The sequence below is a fragment of the Talpa occidentalis genome, unplaced genomic scaffold (assembly GCF_014898055.3).
Source record: "Talpa occidentalis isolate TD23 unplaced genomic scaffold, MPIMG_talOcc4v2.1 talOcc4.10, whole genome shotgun sequence".
Taxonomy (NCBI): domain Eukaryota; kingdom Metazoa; phylum Chordata; class Mammalia; order Eulipotyphla; family Talpidae; genus Talpa; species Talpa occidentalis.
This window is the reverse complement of record NW_023600993.1, coordinates 55,538,718-55,555,756: the sequence shown is the minus strand read 5'-3', so window position 1 is coordinate 55,555,756 and position 17,039 is coordinate 55,538,718. Positions and strand designations below refer to the sequence as shown.

Here is a 17,039-nt window from a genome sequence, read left to right as displayed (position 1 = left end):
CATGCCCTGAGTAAATAAACCATCTAACATTCTCTAGCTTCAGGCTCTGTTTCTAGAGAACCAGCCTATGAAAAAAGACAAGTGACCAACTGGGAAAACAAACTAAATACAGCAAAAGGTGAACCTACCAACACATTGAGAGCTACAGAAAATGTATAAGAAAACCACAAGCACCCAACAGAAAAAGGATTGTAGAAAGACACTTAAAAGAGATCTGACACTTGACCACTGGACCGACCACTGGACAAGACAGTCAACCTCACCCATAAGCACAAACTACAATGATGGGTTATTTTACAATCACCAAATTGGCAAAGATAAAAAGTTTGAATATACACTGTGTTTTCCCTAAGTGTGTAGAGAAATAGGTACCCTCACACTGCCAATGGCATTCCAATGGTTTCACACCGACATAGTGATCTAGAAATATCTGTCAAATTAAAAGTAACTTAGCCTGACACCTAGAAATTCAACTTCTGGTAACAGCTGGAGACAAATATGTTGCAAAAGATCACTGGTTAAGAAAAATATGGTATGGCTGTAATACAGAATAGTATGGGGTAAATTTGTGTGTCCTAATGTGGACACTTGAACTATATCAAGATGTACTACTGCATGTAAACAACAAGGTTTGAAGTTTGCACTATGTAATCATCTTTGAACAAATGCACGTGTACTCGAATGTGAACAGACTGCCCATGCAGAGACACACAAAAAAATGGTGTCAATGATTCCTTCTCCAGAGAGGGAACTGATAACTACTTTTCACCAAGAACTTCTCTATACTATTTGAATTTTGTACCAAGTACATAAGAGATAGTCAATCAAAAACAATATAAGAAATAAGAAATAACAAAGTTAGCCAAGAAGCAGCCAGAGGTTGGTATCACAGATGTGATTAATTACAACTGCCGGCCAGAATTAAGAGCCTGCACTGCACTAGGTACTGCAGGGCAAATGTCAGTCTATGATGAAATATAGTGCTTGTGTTTTACAAAGGATTGGTAAAGATGAAATGGAAAATGTAATTAGTGTTAAATAGTGAAGCTATCTATATTGGTAAGCATTCGAAAACAGAAACTACTATTAAGTTCCTCTTAACTTTATTTTGTTAGCATTCATTCTATTAATAAATACCAAATACCTGTCTTAAAGAACCACACTGGAGTATGAGGAAGTAACTATTTCCTCATCACTAGTAAATTTTGCTATCACTTTTATTTTATTGAAGTGATACGTGTACACAGTTTAAAAAGGCAAATAGTTCCCAAAAGCATATAACAAAAAATGACAATCTCCAGTCCCAACCCTATTGGGACAGTCCTATAACCTGCTTCCCAGAGGCACCACTCTGGAGTCTTCTAGTGGTTTCTTCTGGTATTTGGGCCACTTTTCTAAATAGTGGGTTTAGACTTTACACTGCTACTTCTTGATTTGTCATTTGAAGCCGCTGTTTGTTGACTTCCAAATAAGGCAGACAAAGATTTAATTCATATCCTTACTCCCACATTCTCTGCCTTTCTTTTCGCAATTTAGGTGATTTATGACTTAATCGTTACTTGGTGCTTTCATTCTTTTATTATTTGTATTCTATTTCACTCTGTACTAGGAAGCAGTGAAATCACAGTATTGTTCATGCACAATCTTTACTCTTTAATTAAACTTTTTATTTTAGGATGATTGCAAACTCACATGACATTGTAAGAAATAACAGAGATCCAGCGCAATTGAACCCTTACAACCAGTAGTCTGCTCCCAGGTCAAGTCAAAGACCATCCTATCCCCTCAAGGATCCCTCCCATTTGTTACAGGCACACCCACTTCCTGCCGACCCAGTGTCTTCCTTAATCTCTTGTGAACACTAATCTGTTTTTCATTCTAAGGATGATTTACAAAGAGAACCAAACACTTTGTAACCTTTTGGCATCACCATGATCCTCTGGAGAGCCCTGCAGGCTGCTGAACCACTCAATGATTCATTCCTTTTTTTGCCACTGAGTAGTGTTCCATGATAGCCATGTACCTCATTTTGTTTAATCATTTACCCACTGGGTTGTTTCTAGGTTTGGGCTATTATAAACTTTGTACAGTTATTTTTGTCAACACAAATTTTCATTTCTCTGGAATAAATGCCCAGGAGTACAACTGACAGTCATATGGTGTTGCTTAATTTTTAAAGAAATTGCCAAATTACTTTACAGAGTGGCTGTACCACCTTACAGTCTCACCAGTCATGAACAAGAGAGCCTCTACATCCTCACCGCATTTGGTATTGTCATTAATTTTTTACTGCAGCCATTCTAAGAGGGGTGTAGATATCTTATCATGGTTTAAATTTGCATTTCCCTAATGGCCAGAGATGTTGAACATCTTACCCTGTGCTTATTTGCCATCTGCTTATCCTCTTCAGTGAAATTTCTGTTCACATCTTTTGCCCACGATCTAATTGAACAGCTTGCTTTCTCTCTATTGTGTAGGGAGGGTTCTTTATATACTCTAGATAAGAGATCTTTAGCAGATATGCGGTTTGCCCATATCTCCCAGTCTACAAGATCTATACTTTCTCCTTTCATCCCTAAGAGGATTTTCTGCAGGGCAAAAGTTTTAAATGTTATGAAGTTCTGTTATCAATTTTCCCTGGTTATCATGTGAAGTCTAAGAACTGTGCCAAGCCCTGTGTCATGAAGATTTTCTGGGTTTTTTTTCCCTACAAGTGTCACTGTTTCACATTTTTCCTTAAGTTCATGATCCATATTGAGTTAATTTTTGCATCAGGTGTGACATTTATAGCAAGGTTCATTTTTTTTTCTCGCTGGGTGCCCAATGGCTGAGGTGTTCTTTCTCCACTGAATTGCTTTCTTCCCTTTGTCAAAAATAAGTTTGTGTGGGTTTGTCTTTATGCCACTGATCTCTCCAATAATACTTCACAATACCTTCTGTAGCTATAAAACACATCTTGAAATCAGAAAGACAAATTCATTCCTCTCACTTTACTCTTTTTCAAATGTTTCAGCTTTTCTGCTTTTTGCCTTTCCATATAAATTTTATAATAACCTTGCTCTAGCAACAAAAAAATCTTGCTGGAAATCTGCCAAGAATTGTATCAAATCTGTATGTCAATTTTGGGTCAACTGACATATTAACTTGGTTGTTTTCTATAATGGATGAACATGGTTGTTTCTCTTTTCAGATCTTCAATTTCTTTCATCAGCTTTGTATAGTTTTCTGCATGCAAATTTTGTAAGATTTATACCTGTACTTCATTTTTTTTAAAGCAACTATAAATGGTACTATATTTTAAATTCTGGTGCCCAAAGAATTATTGTTTGCATATATATCCCATTTTTCTGAGTTTTTATCATGCATGGGTGTTAAATTTTGTCAAATACATTTTTTGCATCAATTGATCCATCTGATCATATTTCTTCCTTAGCAATATTGAACCAATTCCACATTCCTAGCATACGGCCAGTTGGTCATAAATGTATAATTTTTTTAGATATTGATAAATAACATTAGCTAATATTTTGTTGGGGATTTCTGTATCTCTTTTCATATTTCTGGTTTTGTAGTTTTTCTACTTTTGGCATTAGAGTAATACTATCTTCATAAACTGAGTCAGAAAGTGTTCCTCTCCTACTACTTGGAGGAGATTGTGCAGAATTGATGTTCTTTTTTTTTTTAAGAGATTTATTTATTTATGCACACAAGAGCTGGGGTACAGGCCAGAGGTATGGGGAGTGAGAGGATTCACCAGAGTGGGGAACAGAACAGGCAGACTGACTGAAATACACTGCTGAGGAGAGCAGCGGGCAAGACAGGAGAGGTCTGCTGCATCATGTGGGTCATCTCCCTGGCCAGGGATCAAACTCATGCTGCAGTGGCTGCGCGATAGCTTCATAATGCTGCATCTTAACCCCTTGCACCACCAGGAAGGCCCCTGATGTTAATTCTTTAAATAGCTGATAGAATTCTCCAGAAGTCGTCTGGATCCCGACAATTTTTTTATAGGAATTTTCAAATTAGATACTGAATTTCTTTAATAGTTACAAGACTATTCAAATTTTCCATTTCATACTGGGTCACCTGTGATAGTGTGTGCTTCTCCACAAATTGTTCCATTTGTGAGTCTGTTGTTTGAGAATATAGGCTAACTTTGGTTCTTCAGGGTCTCTTAGCACTTGAAGAAAGACATTCCTTCCGGTCCCATGGTTCCTGCTGAGAAATCTGTTGTCCTTCTGTTTGCTCCACAGAATTTATATTTATTTGCAAAAGGCTGCGCTACCCATGCTTTCAAGACTTTATTTTTCAGAATCATCAATCAGAATTCATGTGATTCATGAGTCAGAATCACATCACACTGCCAGGTCTTGCTGTGAATTGCTTTGGGTTTAAGATATCTGTGGTATGATAAGCTTCTTGAATCTCTAACTTTGTCTTTTGTCAAATCAGAAAGTTTCAGCCATGACCTTTTTTTTAACAGTTTTCAGCCCCTCCCTCCAGAATTCCAATGACAGAAATGTCAGAGAGTACTCTAGCACATGGTGGAAGGGGAGCATACCCTGCCGCTGCTAGGTGGATATGGAGGGCTCCATTCTCCACTGGCCTCTGCAGCCACCTCTTTACTGTGGGGCATGGTGGGCATTCTAGTTCTGCATGGTCTTCACTGACACCCAGTTCCTTCCAGGGCTCATTGGGAAGGAAAATCCCTTCCACTACTCAGGGGTGGACACCGGACCTCACTCGGCCTTGCTGACAGCAGCAGAGGTGATGGCAGAAGTTTTTTCTGTCAAGTTTGGCTGGAACTAAGCAGTTATTGTTGAATATTTTCATCCTGGTAGGTCATCCTTTCCCTAGTCCTTCACTAGAGAGAGCAGGCTTTTGTCTGTACCTACTGGGTTGCCAGTTTCAGCTCCAACTCTGGGGGATATGAAGCAAAAAGAAAACTCAGGGACATCACCAGTAGGTAGTTCTGTAGGCCCCAGGGTTCTTGGTGCAGGGGTTAAAGACAGCGCTATCCAAGTACTGCCAGCCACTACAGCACTAGTTCAATCCCTAGCTGGCCACGAAGCAACCCACATGGCACAGAAGACCTCTCCTGTCTCGCCCACTACTCCCCTCAGCAGTGTATTTCAGTGGATCTGCCTGTTCGGCTCCCCACTCTCTGGTGAATCCTCTCACACACACCCCCACCTCTGGCTTATACCCCAGTTCTTGTATGCATTGAAAAAAAAAGATTTATTTATGCATACAAGAACTGGGGTACAGGCCAGAGGTTGGGGGGGAGGTGAGAGGATTCACCAGAGACAGACGGGGGAGCAAAACAGGCAGACTGACTGAAATACACTGCTAAGGGGAGCAGTGGGCGAGACAGGAGAGGTCTGCTGCGCCATGTGGGTAGCTCCCTGGACAGGGGATCGAACTTGTGCTACAGAGGCTACGGATAGCTTCACAGTGCTGTGCTTAGCCCCTTGCATCACCAGGGAGGCCCTCTTAAGAGTCTTCTTAATGCCTGTTGCATCTGTGATGCCCAAGATTTTTAGTTGCATTTAATGGGAGAAAAAAGAAGAGTATATTTACTTCATCTTTCTAGAAACAGAAATTCCCAACCTTTACTTTTTCATGGTTTAATATGGACCCACACTTCCTTCCATTTGTTTTTTTTCCTACATACTATTCTAATTTTTCAGTTCTTTGAAAGCCTCTACCCAAACATATAAAATCATTTGTTTACCTTTCCCAGAGCTCTCAGGTCTATTTTTTGGATTCCCATCACTCTGGGGATTCTCTCCCCTCCATACTATACCAGAACTCGACACTGAATTCACATTTTCTGCCCTTTGTCCCTGTGCTCAGATGCAGCACACCCTCCACGAACTTCCTCAGAGCGGGGTCAGCAACTCATATTTCAGAAACCTGCATTTCTGGTCATATGAAGGGATCCTTTTAATCTCAGAGTGTGTCCGTTGGTTAATTCTACAAAATGTGCTTGTATTACCCTCTCAATAATTTCCTTCTCATTCCATTCAACAGTCTGTCTTCTCATGAGTCAAACATGAACCTGCTACACTAATCCTATAATTTCTTTTTTCTCATTCTTATCTTTTGTTTACTGATTGTCTTCGATTATTCTTTCTGCGTGATTTTCTTGATTTTATCTTTCAAGCCCTTTAATGATTTTTTTATTATAAATTTTATTTTTATATTCCCCATATAATTGCGACTCCCTTATTTTGACCCCAATCCCTCCCCTTCCCGTCCCCCACCCCCCATAGAGTGTCTCTGGTTCATAGTTGTTTGTTGATTTTGATTTTTACTTTGTTATAGTTATTTTTTTTCCTGGTCCCTTATTTAAGTTTTCTAGATTCCTGCTATGAGTAAGACCATCCGGTATTTTTCTTTTTCTTTCTGGCCCTTTAATGATTTTTTCAAGATATGTAATTGACATGCTTTTAATGCCGGAAGCTCCTATACTCATCTTTTTAAAATTTAACATAGATACTGTTATTTAACAACATTTCCTCTTATCTTTCTGAAAAATTATGCCCTTCCCACTCTCCTATTGCGTTGCTAATTCATTCACGTTTACTTCTGTGTTTGTCTTGAGCTCTATCTTCAGGTTAAATGTCTTCCTCCTCTCCTCATAAGTGTTCTTCTCCTCTCCTCAGCTGCCTATGACTGAAGCTGTGTGCAGAGGCGAAGTCACTGACAACCAGCTGGCATCCAGGGTCACTATCCCGGTGGCACTCTGCAGGCTACTCAGTTTCCCCATAAAAGCACCTCCAAGGATGCTTTTGGGAAAGGCCTAGTTGCAGACATTCTGAAAGCTTGGCAGAGAAAGGGGACTGCAGATCTAATCATTCTGTGCACAAGATTTGTATTCATTCTCCTTCCTGCCAGGTGTCCCCACATGCAAAACCTCTCTAGTTCCATGTTTCTATGGGGAAGGCCTCCCACCTTCCCTTGGGATTGGGAAAGTCAATCATCTGACTGTCAGAAGAGAGCGGAAATTTGTTCCAGGTAAACACATGGCCCAGTGCCCAGCCCCAATCACTGGGGGCCCAGCCAGATGGCTCCACATCCTCTGAGGAGACTCAGGTTCATCAGCATCACTAATTCAACTGCCCTATCTTCACCAGTTCCTTCTCTATGTTTATGGGCCTTGCTCAACACTGTTGTCATGTCTCATTCTCTGACTTTTTCATGCATTTATCTTCACTGTAGTGTTTTGGGGGGATGACATCATGTTGATCCACAGGTGTTTTGGACACAGGCTTTGACAAGATTCAGGAGACCTGCGTCCTAGGCTGTGACAATGACACACAAAACAGCACTGAGTCCCAATCAAGGAACCAAAAATACGTGGCCTGCTTCAAGAGAGAGGAAGTGGCATACTAGTGTAGAAAGAACCAAAAACAGAGTCAGAAGACAGAAATCTGGGGTGTGTGTACCCAGTTATCAGACATATCACCAGACATGACAATGGTGGCAGCTTCGAGTACGGCATCCACGGAGACGTGTCTCACAAACAGCAGCAGCTGCTGGATCCTCCAGAGGGGCCTTTGCTGTGTCAGGCAGGTTCATCCTGCGGCCCATGGAGACTTACCTTCACCTCCTTCTCGATGTAGTCACTCAGCAGTCTGTCGGGCTCGACGCGCTCAGGCAGGGACAACACCACAGTGTGCAGGGGGCGCCTCTCTGTCACCTTCTCATGGGCTTTCTTATCTCTACTCTTTTCACCTTTTAGGAATACTCGTTTAAATGGCGACACAATTCCAGGCTGCAGGCAGAAATGGCAATGATTTGAGTTCATTATTTACAAATGCTTTGTGTTTGTTGTACCTATGGCTAACAATCAGGAGTAGCCAGACAACTACCACAGTCCCCATGCAAACAGATGCTGGTCACTACCAATCTGGTGAGACAAGGACCAAGAACACAAAGGCCAGACATCACTTTTTTATGGCCAGTCAGCCAGGGTGCCACTGCACCCAGTGCTACTTTGGGCAAGATCAAGTGTCAGCTCTCAAGGTCAGTAATCTCAATGAGTGACAAGAGGATAGAAAGGGGAGGTTCTTCCCAGAAGACACAAACACAGCATCACTCCTATACTTCTAAGGCCTGCAAGGTTATTTCACACAGGGGCCTCTGAGGAGGCAGGAAGGTGTGCCCAGGCTGTGGCATCAACAAGGGACACAGCTCAACAGTCAGAGCCCAAATCATACCTCTTTCCTCATCTGTAGTAACCCACATGCTAGTGCAGCATTTCCTCCTCTCTGTAGGGGCTGATCAGCACCTGGGCAGCCTCACAGCCTCATCAGTGTCTGGAGGCCAATCCTATAAGCAAAGTCAATCTACAGAGCAAAAGGAGGGAATTGGGTGGGAGGATTAAAGAATCCTCCTGAGAACCCATGGGAAGGCCTGGGATTCCCTCTAGTAACTGGAACAAAGTCCTCCAAGTCCTTAACTGCACAGACGAGCAGACAGCTGCCACAGTCACAAGGCACTCATTGCCCACAGACACTATCAACCCAAAGGAAAACAAAACCACAGAAAACCAGACACCTACATGCAGGCTTAGCAGAGAAATGTCAAACTCAAACTCCAGCTAGAGACCTACAACAAGTTGAGAAGTCAATTTCTGTCATTTTCTCCATAATTCTGCCTGTCGGATGGGTGATCCAGCACCAACAACAGCTGGGACCATCGCAGGCCTGGCTCAAACCAACACTCACAGAATCAACAAAATATACCTGTTCCAACATTTATTATAGGTTCTATTTCTGTTTCTCCTCTGCATGTGGGAAATTCAGTTACACACTGGACTCCACAAAATACAGTACCACAAAACTACAAACCTTGTGAGGTGCCTGGTCAGCTAGTCAACCTCACACATCAAGGGTGAAGAGGTACATGACTGCAACCCACAAAGGCCATGAGGCCTGACTCCCCGCAGAGCATGTAGGGCCCCACACTTAGATCTGTAGCGTCAGGGGAAAACTGGCAAAGAAAGATCACACCTCAAAAAACGAACCCTGACAAGTGAACCCCCACATTTCTCCCAGCCATACACCCACTCTAGCTGCATTTCGCCCGCTGATCCTTGGTTTACCTTCTTCTTCGAAGTCTGTGACCTTGGAATAGCTGGCTTTTATTCCAATGACCCACTAAAACTGGTACTGGATAAGGAGATTCAATAAAAATAAAATAAAACTACACAATGAAACATCTTAGCTGCAAACACCAGCCAGTGTTGCCACCATAGCTGTTGCTCATTCTTCCTGGGAACCTGATGGCATGCAGATCCCTGTGCCTGGACATCAGATGCTGCTCAGGCCTTCCACTTGCCCTTCTCTGGCATGGTGTGGGGCTATACTATTTCCAAAGCAAACTGGTGAGCTGAGCTTTCCACCAACTAGAAATTGAGCTAATGACCCATAGGATGTCATGAAGGTCTCCAAAACCATCTATATAAAGCTCTATCACATATCTGATATGTTTTGAGCAAGTAAACTAATGTCAATGATTATTGTGATAATTTTTTTTACAATATTATAAAAATGTGTCTCTTCTTCACCAGCTGTCATTATGTAGATGACTGCAAAGTCTCAGTCCCTTCCCTCCACCCATCTGCACACATCCAATATGCTGAACTGGCACACCCACAATGAGCAAGTCTTCCTGCCCCAGAACCAAGATAGCCTGTCACAAGGTTAAAGCCCAGAGATCCCCTAACTCCTCCCCTAACCTGGGCCAAGAGGATCTTCCTCCACATCCCATCTTCATCCTGGAGAGATGCCACACTATGACCTGAAGTACTCTCCTCCTTGCCCTAGAGTATTCTCTCCTTGTCTCAAATAACCCCCTCCTTGCCCTCCTCACTCTGGAATATCCTGTCCTTGCCCTGGGGCACCCTCCTCCTTTACTTGCAGTACCCCCTTCTTATCCTGAAGCACCACTCTCCTTGATCTAAAGCAATCCCCCTTAATCTCAAGTACCTCTCCTTGCCTGGAAAACTCATCTCCCCAAAGTGTCCCCTCCTTGACCTGAAATACCTGCTTCCTTCCCATGCCCAATCCCTCATCACATCTTACCAGGGATAGAGAAACACTGATCTAAGAAGGAAAGTCCACTAATAATCAAATTGGATGATGTGTAAGTATAACTTCATTTTACTTGTCATTTACTTGAAATATTCTATAACACTAAGGTTTTTTTTAAAGAATGACTCTAACTCCTGCCTATGGCTGCTTACATTTAGCTGAGACAAGCATGCCAGCATAAAGTTGAAACCGTTATGTGAAGATATGCATTCTAACAAAACTACCGCGCCACCTCAAGTCACTGCAGAACAGGAGTGGCAGCTGGCCTGGAAAACAGCGAACATGTCACACAGATGCACACCCCACTCTACCTGTCGGGAACTGGAAAGTACACAGCTGGGAGCTGGGGGACAGCACACATGGTAAGGGGGGTTTGCAACAATTCCAGAAACACAAATGAACGAGAGCGTACCAAGATTTTGGAAGTGAAGTCGCTCTTGAACATGAAAATATAAGGGGAAGTTCTGATTGAAAAAATAAGCCAAGAAATAATTAAGAAAATTTTGGCACGCAGGATTGGGGTTCCAGTAAACCACCATGGATGCTTTAATTCACTGGAAAATTCTCCAGATCTATACACAGTTTTGAAAGTGGTTTTAGCTCATGCAATCACTCATTCTCCAGTCAACAAGTACTTTTACTGAGCACTCATGTTCATCATTACCAAATTCATAATCTTTGTCCCCAAAAGATTAAAGGACTGATTCAACCCCCAAAAGGAGCATAAGGTTAAGTCACACTTTCTTTTTATGAATGGAGTTCCTTCATGGGGTGCAACATGGATTCCATGTGTGCAAAGTCTTTTGGGAAGAAACTGTGGCCCTGAGGTTACCAATAAAGGAACCTGACAGGAGTCCCAGGCACAGAGTCAGGAAGGAAATCTAGGGCTTCTGAGGCACCATTAGCAGAGAGCAGACTTCTCACATGGAACAGAGTTACTTGCATTAACTGAAGAGATTTCTGGAGTGGCTCAGAAACAATCCCCAATATTCTCACAATATTTTCCATCTTACACATAAAATATCTTTTGAAGATGAAAATGTAAAATGCAACCCTTGGTTAAACAAACTCTAAATCTGGACCATTGAGCATCTACTTAGTGCAGCAGCCCTCCTCTAGGCCTAGCCAAGCTGCCCATGTGCCAGGTTTATCAGACTGAAGCTCAATTTAGCAGCTCACTTGTGGTGACTAGGCTCTGAATGACTGCATTTCTTAAACAAATTACCAGAAGTTAATCTCCCCATCAGAGCATCTGTTTACAAAATTTACGATGATAAATGTGTTTCATCTATGGGTCACTGGCCTCTACCTGGGGATCAAATGTTAATAAGGCAACATACACCAACAGGCCCTTTGCCCACAACACAATACAAAATATTCTAGGGAAAGAGCTGAACCATTTAGGAAATCAGGAAACATGCACCAAGGAATAGAAATAAGCTCAAGTGGGACTCAGAAAGTGTTCAAGAATTCGCTCATGTGTTTTATTTAATCTCATGTACACTGCAAGGCAGGTTTGACCTAATTCATAATACAAAATTTCCCCTGAACAAAAATTTTCTAAGTGTAAGATTCTAGTGTCCTCAAGTTCAGCATTCAGTAAACATTTGATGCATAGTCAGCATGCACCTAGTCCTGGGATTGTATCTCAAGGTACCCTGTCATGCCCAGTCCCCAGTCTTGGGAGGAGGCGGAAGGAGGAACAACAAGGCAGGGACCAGGCCTCAAGGATGCAGAGGATGACAGGAGAAGGAGCCAAAGCTGGGCAAAGCTGGGAGCCAAAGCTGGGCAAAGCTCCCCATTCCAGTGGAGACCTAGCCTGCTCCAGTGAAAAACGAACAGGTGCCTGCCTCCCTGTAGGGGTGGCCTGAGGGGCACTGGTGCTGGGTCCTGGCATGCAGAACCTCCTGTGAATGAAATTCCAGGTACAAGTCTGCTAGGTGTGGGTGTTCTTCTTAACTTTCCCCTAAACCATTTTCCAACACAGACCTCGGATCCTAAGTGACCCCCACTGCACATGAAGATTACTTTTAGCTAGCAGACATGTGGCCTGACTCCTTCAGTAAAAGACAGATGAAACCAGCCTACAAATAGTCCTTCAATTTGCTCATAGTCCTCCAGGAACCACTGGTTCTCAGACCCAAAAGCCAGCACAAACCCTTCATATCCAGCTTCCCACAACAGGAATCACAGAATTTGGTCATCCTAACTTACAAACACACCACTGAAGGAATCCAACAGTCACCCTAAAAGACTCTCCATGCTGGATTTATACCTACCTCATTTGCCATGGGAGACCCCATCTGAAAAATCTGGTTTTGGAAGAATTTCTGTGGAGAAATTTTGGTTCCTCCCGCTCTGCTGACAGTTACTATGCATTCTCCCCTATTTACTTGTGATACTGTTGAAAAATATGGTCAGATGTTAGACCTCCCTCTGAAAAACACATGTGAATGAACAGGAAGAACAGAAACCACAGTTTCCTTCTGCAGAGCCCACTGAAGCTGTTTATGCTTTAAGAAAGGTTAAGAGGCAGGCAGCACTCTGAAACTGAGTGCAAAACCCAAACAGGCTACAACACAAAAAGACACACAGGGGACTGGCTTATTTTTCTTAGTAAAACCAGCACATCTTCCTCAATCCCTCCAGGTCACAGAGCCCTGTGGCAGCCTCACCACATTTCTAGTTAGCATTGAATAGGCAGCTAAAGGGTAGTATTTTAGAAGTCCAGCTGTTCTGCAAATGCAAATGTCCAAGCTAAAAAGAGTTACCACCAGTCAAGAGCAATGCCAGGGCCACCCCTCCGAGTCACAGGAGCTGCTGCCCTCAGCAGGAGGGGGACCTATCGACTGACTGTTTCAGAATTTGCTCCAAGGGAACAGCAGTTCTGGGACTTGAGCAAAGAACTCCTTCTAAGACCTCTTCCTGCCTCCAGGACTCCTGAGTTTGAGTCAGTTTTGCCACTAATGTGTGTGTCCCTGAACAAGCTCATTTTAACTTCTGTAGGGTCAAATCTCCTAACTTAGAAAAGAAGCTGGATTGAGAGTGAAGACTGTCATATCCTGGATATTCCAGAATGACCTGTGGATATGAATGGGAGAGGCTTTTCAACTATGTGTTCTGGTTAATTATAGTGACCACATATGCTCACAGATCAACATAATGAATATAACTTATTAACATTAAGCTGAACCAAGTCAAAATGATTTAACAATTTTCTGCCTATAAAAATACAATTTCTTATGCCTCAACTCAAACTGTGACAAAATTCAGTATTTCTTGATTCTGAAAAGACTGATTGTTCAGATCAGTAACTTCATGCCTCAATTATTATTACATGTGCCCAGATAAAGAAGGTCCAGGAAAATACTACTGAACTAGATTTGTTTGACTAAATGTCTAGTATTGACTGGATCATCCCTTATCTCTTCAGAGACTGAGGGCAGAGCATGCATTGTCTGGACTCCAATTTCTTCTCTGTAAAAACTGCCTCCTCAGAGCAGGACCAAGTAGCCTTGACCTCCATCACAGATTCTGAGAGAAAAGGGAACCAAGAGTAAGACACAAAGATCCCCATCAATATCCTGGCCTGAGCCTGCAGACTATTCCCACCAGGGCTCCTTCCAAAACACAACCACGCTCCTCCTGAGACATGAGGAGGAGATATGAGGCAGGTGCTGCAAAGGTGGAAAGGCATCTTAGAAATTACAAATGTGACTGCCAAAATGAAAAGGTCGACAGAAAAGCTGAATAATAAAATGGACATAGCTGAAGGTCAAATTAGTGATGTGGAGGAAGAGATGCAAGTCAGAAGCCAGAGCACCCGCTGCCTGCTATTTGGGGCTACTGCTGAGAATGATACTCCTAAAAATGAACATTCAAATCAATTTGATACCCCATTTAAGCAATGTTAGTGGTCCAAAGAATGCTATTCTCTTAGCCAGAATGCATCGCAAAATAAAACTGTACATAATGATTATTATACTTTAAATTTTATCAATACAAATTATATGAGATTTCTTTGCTCTCTTGTATAAATATCAATTTTGCCTCTTGGTCCACAAAGCCTAAAATATTTGCTATCTGGCCCTTCACATTACAGCTTGCCAATCCTATCCTAGAACATAAAGGAAAAGATGAAAAATTTAAAAATATAAGAAAATTTAAAGACCACAGAGCCAAAACCATAAAGTCTCCTGGTGACCTCAGAGGGGCAGGCAGAGGCATGGAAGGATACAAGTACAGAAGATGCTGAAGAAGGATTCAACTGAGTTACACAGAAAAAGGCTCATACCAAGTAGGCAGATTCTTAGACCCTGGATTCTTAGACCCTGATTCTTAAACCCTGGATTCTTAGACCCATCCTCATAAAATTGTAAGATCTCAAGAGAATAGCTGAAAATTTCCTATCAGAAAAAATGAGGATGTTAGCTCTAAATGTAAAGGATCAGACCACCACTAAGTGTTTTGAGACAGCAGGCAATAAGAAATTCCCTCAAAGTTCTTAAGGGAAATTATTTTGAACTTAGAATTTAAGAAAAAGCCTCTATCAATCAAAGTTTACGCAACATAAAGGTGTTTTCAAAACTGCAGTGCCTTGGGATCTTTATAACATAAAACCCTTTTTGAAAAACATACTACAGAATGTATTACCAGCAAAATAAAAATAAAGTCCAAGTAAGAAAAAGATGTGAACTCTAGGAAAGAGCAGAACCCAGACACGCAATGAAGAAAAATTCCCAGGATGCAATAAGCTAACAAAGCAACCCATACAAACTAAAACTGACCAGTAGAGGGCCCCAAAAGAATGTAAAATACATGACTATGGTCCTAGAAGTTCCTGATGATTGATAGTTTGAAAGAAAAAAGAAAAGCAACTTACTAGAAACTCTACAAAACGTTTATTTAAAAAAAAAAACCCAAGACCCCAATGTGAAACATACAAAAATATGACCTGATTCTGAATACCAGCGGACAAGCTGACATTCTCCACCTGACCTCAAATTCTTGACATACTTCTTCAGAATTACAGGTGCCATGGCAGAAAATCATATTTTTCCACTCAGTCTGACCAAACCACACGGAACAGAACTCACGCTAAATTAAGATATAAGGTATACTTTTTAGCTTTTGGACGTCTGTTTCTTCCAGGTGTTTTCAGGAGCTACGCATGGTTTTAAAAAGAAAGATGATGAATTTAAACTGACAGTTCTAACTCAAAATGAATGTAATTGGATTTAACTTCATACCTGCATCTTTTTGTTCTTACATGAAAAATCTTGGTTCCTAACAACATGTTTACATGGTTGCTATCTCCTACGTAGATTTTAGGGCCTGCAGTTTGGTGATGCCATGATAGAGCTGCTCTCTTCAGACTGGGAGCAGACCTGGGAGCAGGGAGGAGGGCACCTGAGTCCAGTGTGTTTCCCAGGACTGAATTCCCCCAATCCTTGTCACCAAGCACTCCCCAAAACTGGTGCTGTCACTCACGGGCAATGCTGGGGTGGTAAGAACTCGACCTCATTTCTCCTTCCAAGTGTTTTCCCAAGGCCTGGGTCCAGCAGACATCTACTCACTCAGGTCAGGATCATGCCTGCAGCTCCATTCCTTATGCAGGGCAGAAGGGTAACCTGGGAGAAACGCCTTCCAGCTCTGTCTACTAAGGAAGGAAAGGGAAGGGAGGCTCTAATTCACTTTAAACATGCACTTATAATTAGGAAGTTAACAAAGAAATATTTTCCACTGGATCAAAACCAGCAACAAATTGCCAAACATAAAACTCTACTTCTAACTCTAGGGAAGTGTTTTTTTTTTTTTTTTTTTAACAGAAAATTAACTGACAAATGATTTTTTAAAAAAGGGCAGATGGAAGGCTGAAGAGAGAAGCCAGCATCTGACCTAGTGGCCTTATTTCTTTACAGCACATGAAGACTACTACAGAAAGACCTGCTGACACTCTAACTCCCCCAAAATACAATATAATCTCAAAAAAAAAAAAAAAGTCTATTAAATGTTTATTTTGGAGCTTGTATATTCTCTCACCCATACCCATGACTCTGAAGTATTTTCCAGTATGTAAAGTGGTGCAGAAAACAGTACCCTCAACTGTTGGGGGTAGGAGATGGAGGGACAGAGACATGTCACAGGGCCTACAGGTCCCAGCGCAGGGCAGAAGCCCTGGGCACACTGCATCTCTGAGCTCAGGGTCCCTCCAACAGCATGACATTAACACCCACTTCGAGGAAGGTTCCATGATTGCACCAGGCACTGTGTTTATGTGTGGCAAGCAAGTATTGCTTGAGCCCCTCTTCCTTCCACACCACACTTGGCAGGCGCCCTGGAGGGAAGAGGATGCCTTACCCTCGAGGTCCCTAGCAAATCCACTAAGGAAGAGGTGAGACAGAAGGGCAGCTCTGAGTGCTGCCTAAAGTCCCTCTAACTCAGTCTTTCATATCCTTATTATTGATTTTATTTAGCTGCAAAGGCCAGCAACGATAAGGATGGCAAAAGCACAGTGAGCACCATCCTCTGACCCTTGGTCTAATTTGGATACAACATAAAGATGCCTTTTTCCTCCTTGGTTATTTTGGTCATGAGGTTAAAAAAAAAGTTAAGTTGAATGCTTCATTCTTCTTGTCACAGCTTTCACAGCGATGCTCTGGTTCCTCAGCAACTGCCTAAGATAAACCATTAGTGGTCATTTTTATGGAGCTCAAACTGCCCCACCTTTGTCCAGCGGGAGCCTCTTCCAAGTGGACCCTGGCAGCTGTGCCGGCACCTCTGAACACGTTCTCCTCAGCCCTGGAACTGGCCACTGCTCCAAGGAGCACTGCTACCTTCTGGAGGAGAATACAATTTCGGGTCACCACCGGCACCAAGAGGGCTCACTGGCAACAAAGAGACAGGAAATAAGCTTCTTGTGGTCAAGAGAAATGA

General features: G+C 42.3%; 1 protein-coding gene across 10 annotated transcripts in view; it reads right to left on the bottom strand.

Moving 5' to 3' along the window:
* The window catches only part of CCM2 (CCM2 scaffold protein), a 68,438-nt gene that overhangs the window by 26,448 nt on the left and 24,951 nt on the right, over positions 1-17,039 (bottom strand). For 2 of the 10 annotated variants that reach the window (XM_037493176.2, XM_037493171.2), the window contains exon 2: positions 7,607-7,780. The exons of 5 other annotated variants lie outside the window; for them this stretch is intronic. In XM_037493176.2, coding sequence (XP_037349073.1) covers positions 7,607-7,780 — 174 coding nt within the window. Of the gene's footprint in view, positions 1-7,606; positions 7,781-9,998; positions 10,017-12,382; positions 15,332-15,352; positions 15,491-15,593; positions 15,763-16,829; positions 16,870-17,039 lie in introns of those variants that run through there. 3 more of the 10 variants (XM_037493186.2, XM_037493199.2, XM_037493180.2) reach the window with 3 other exon arrangements.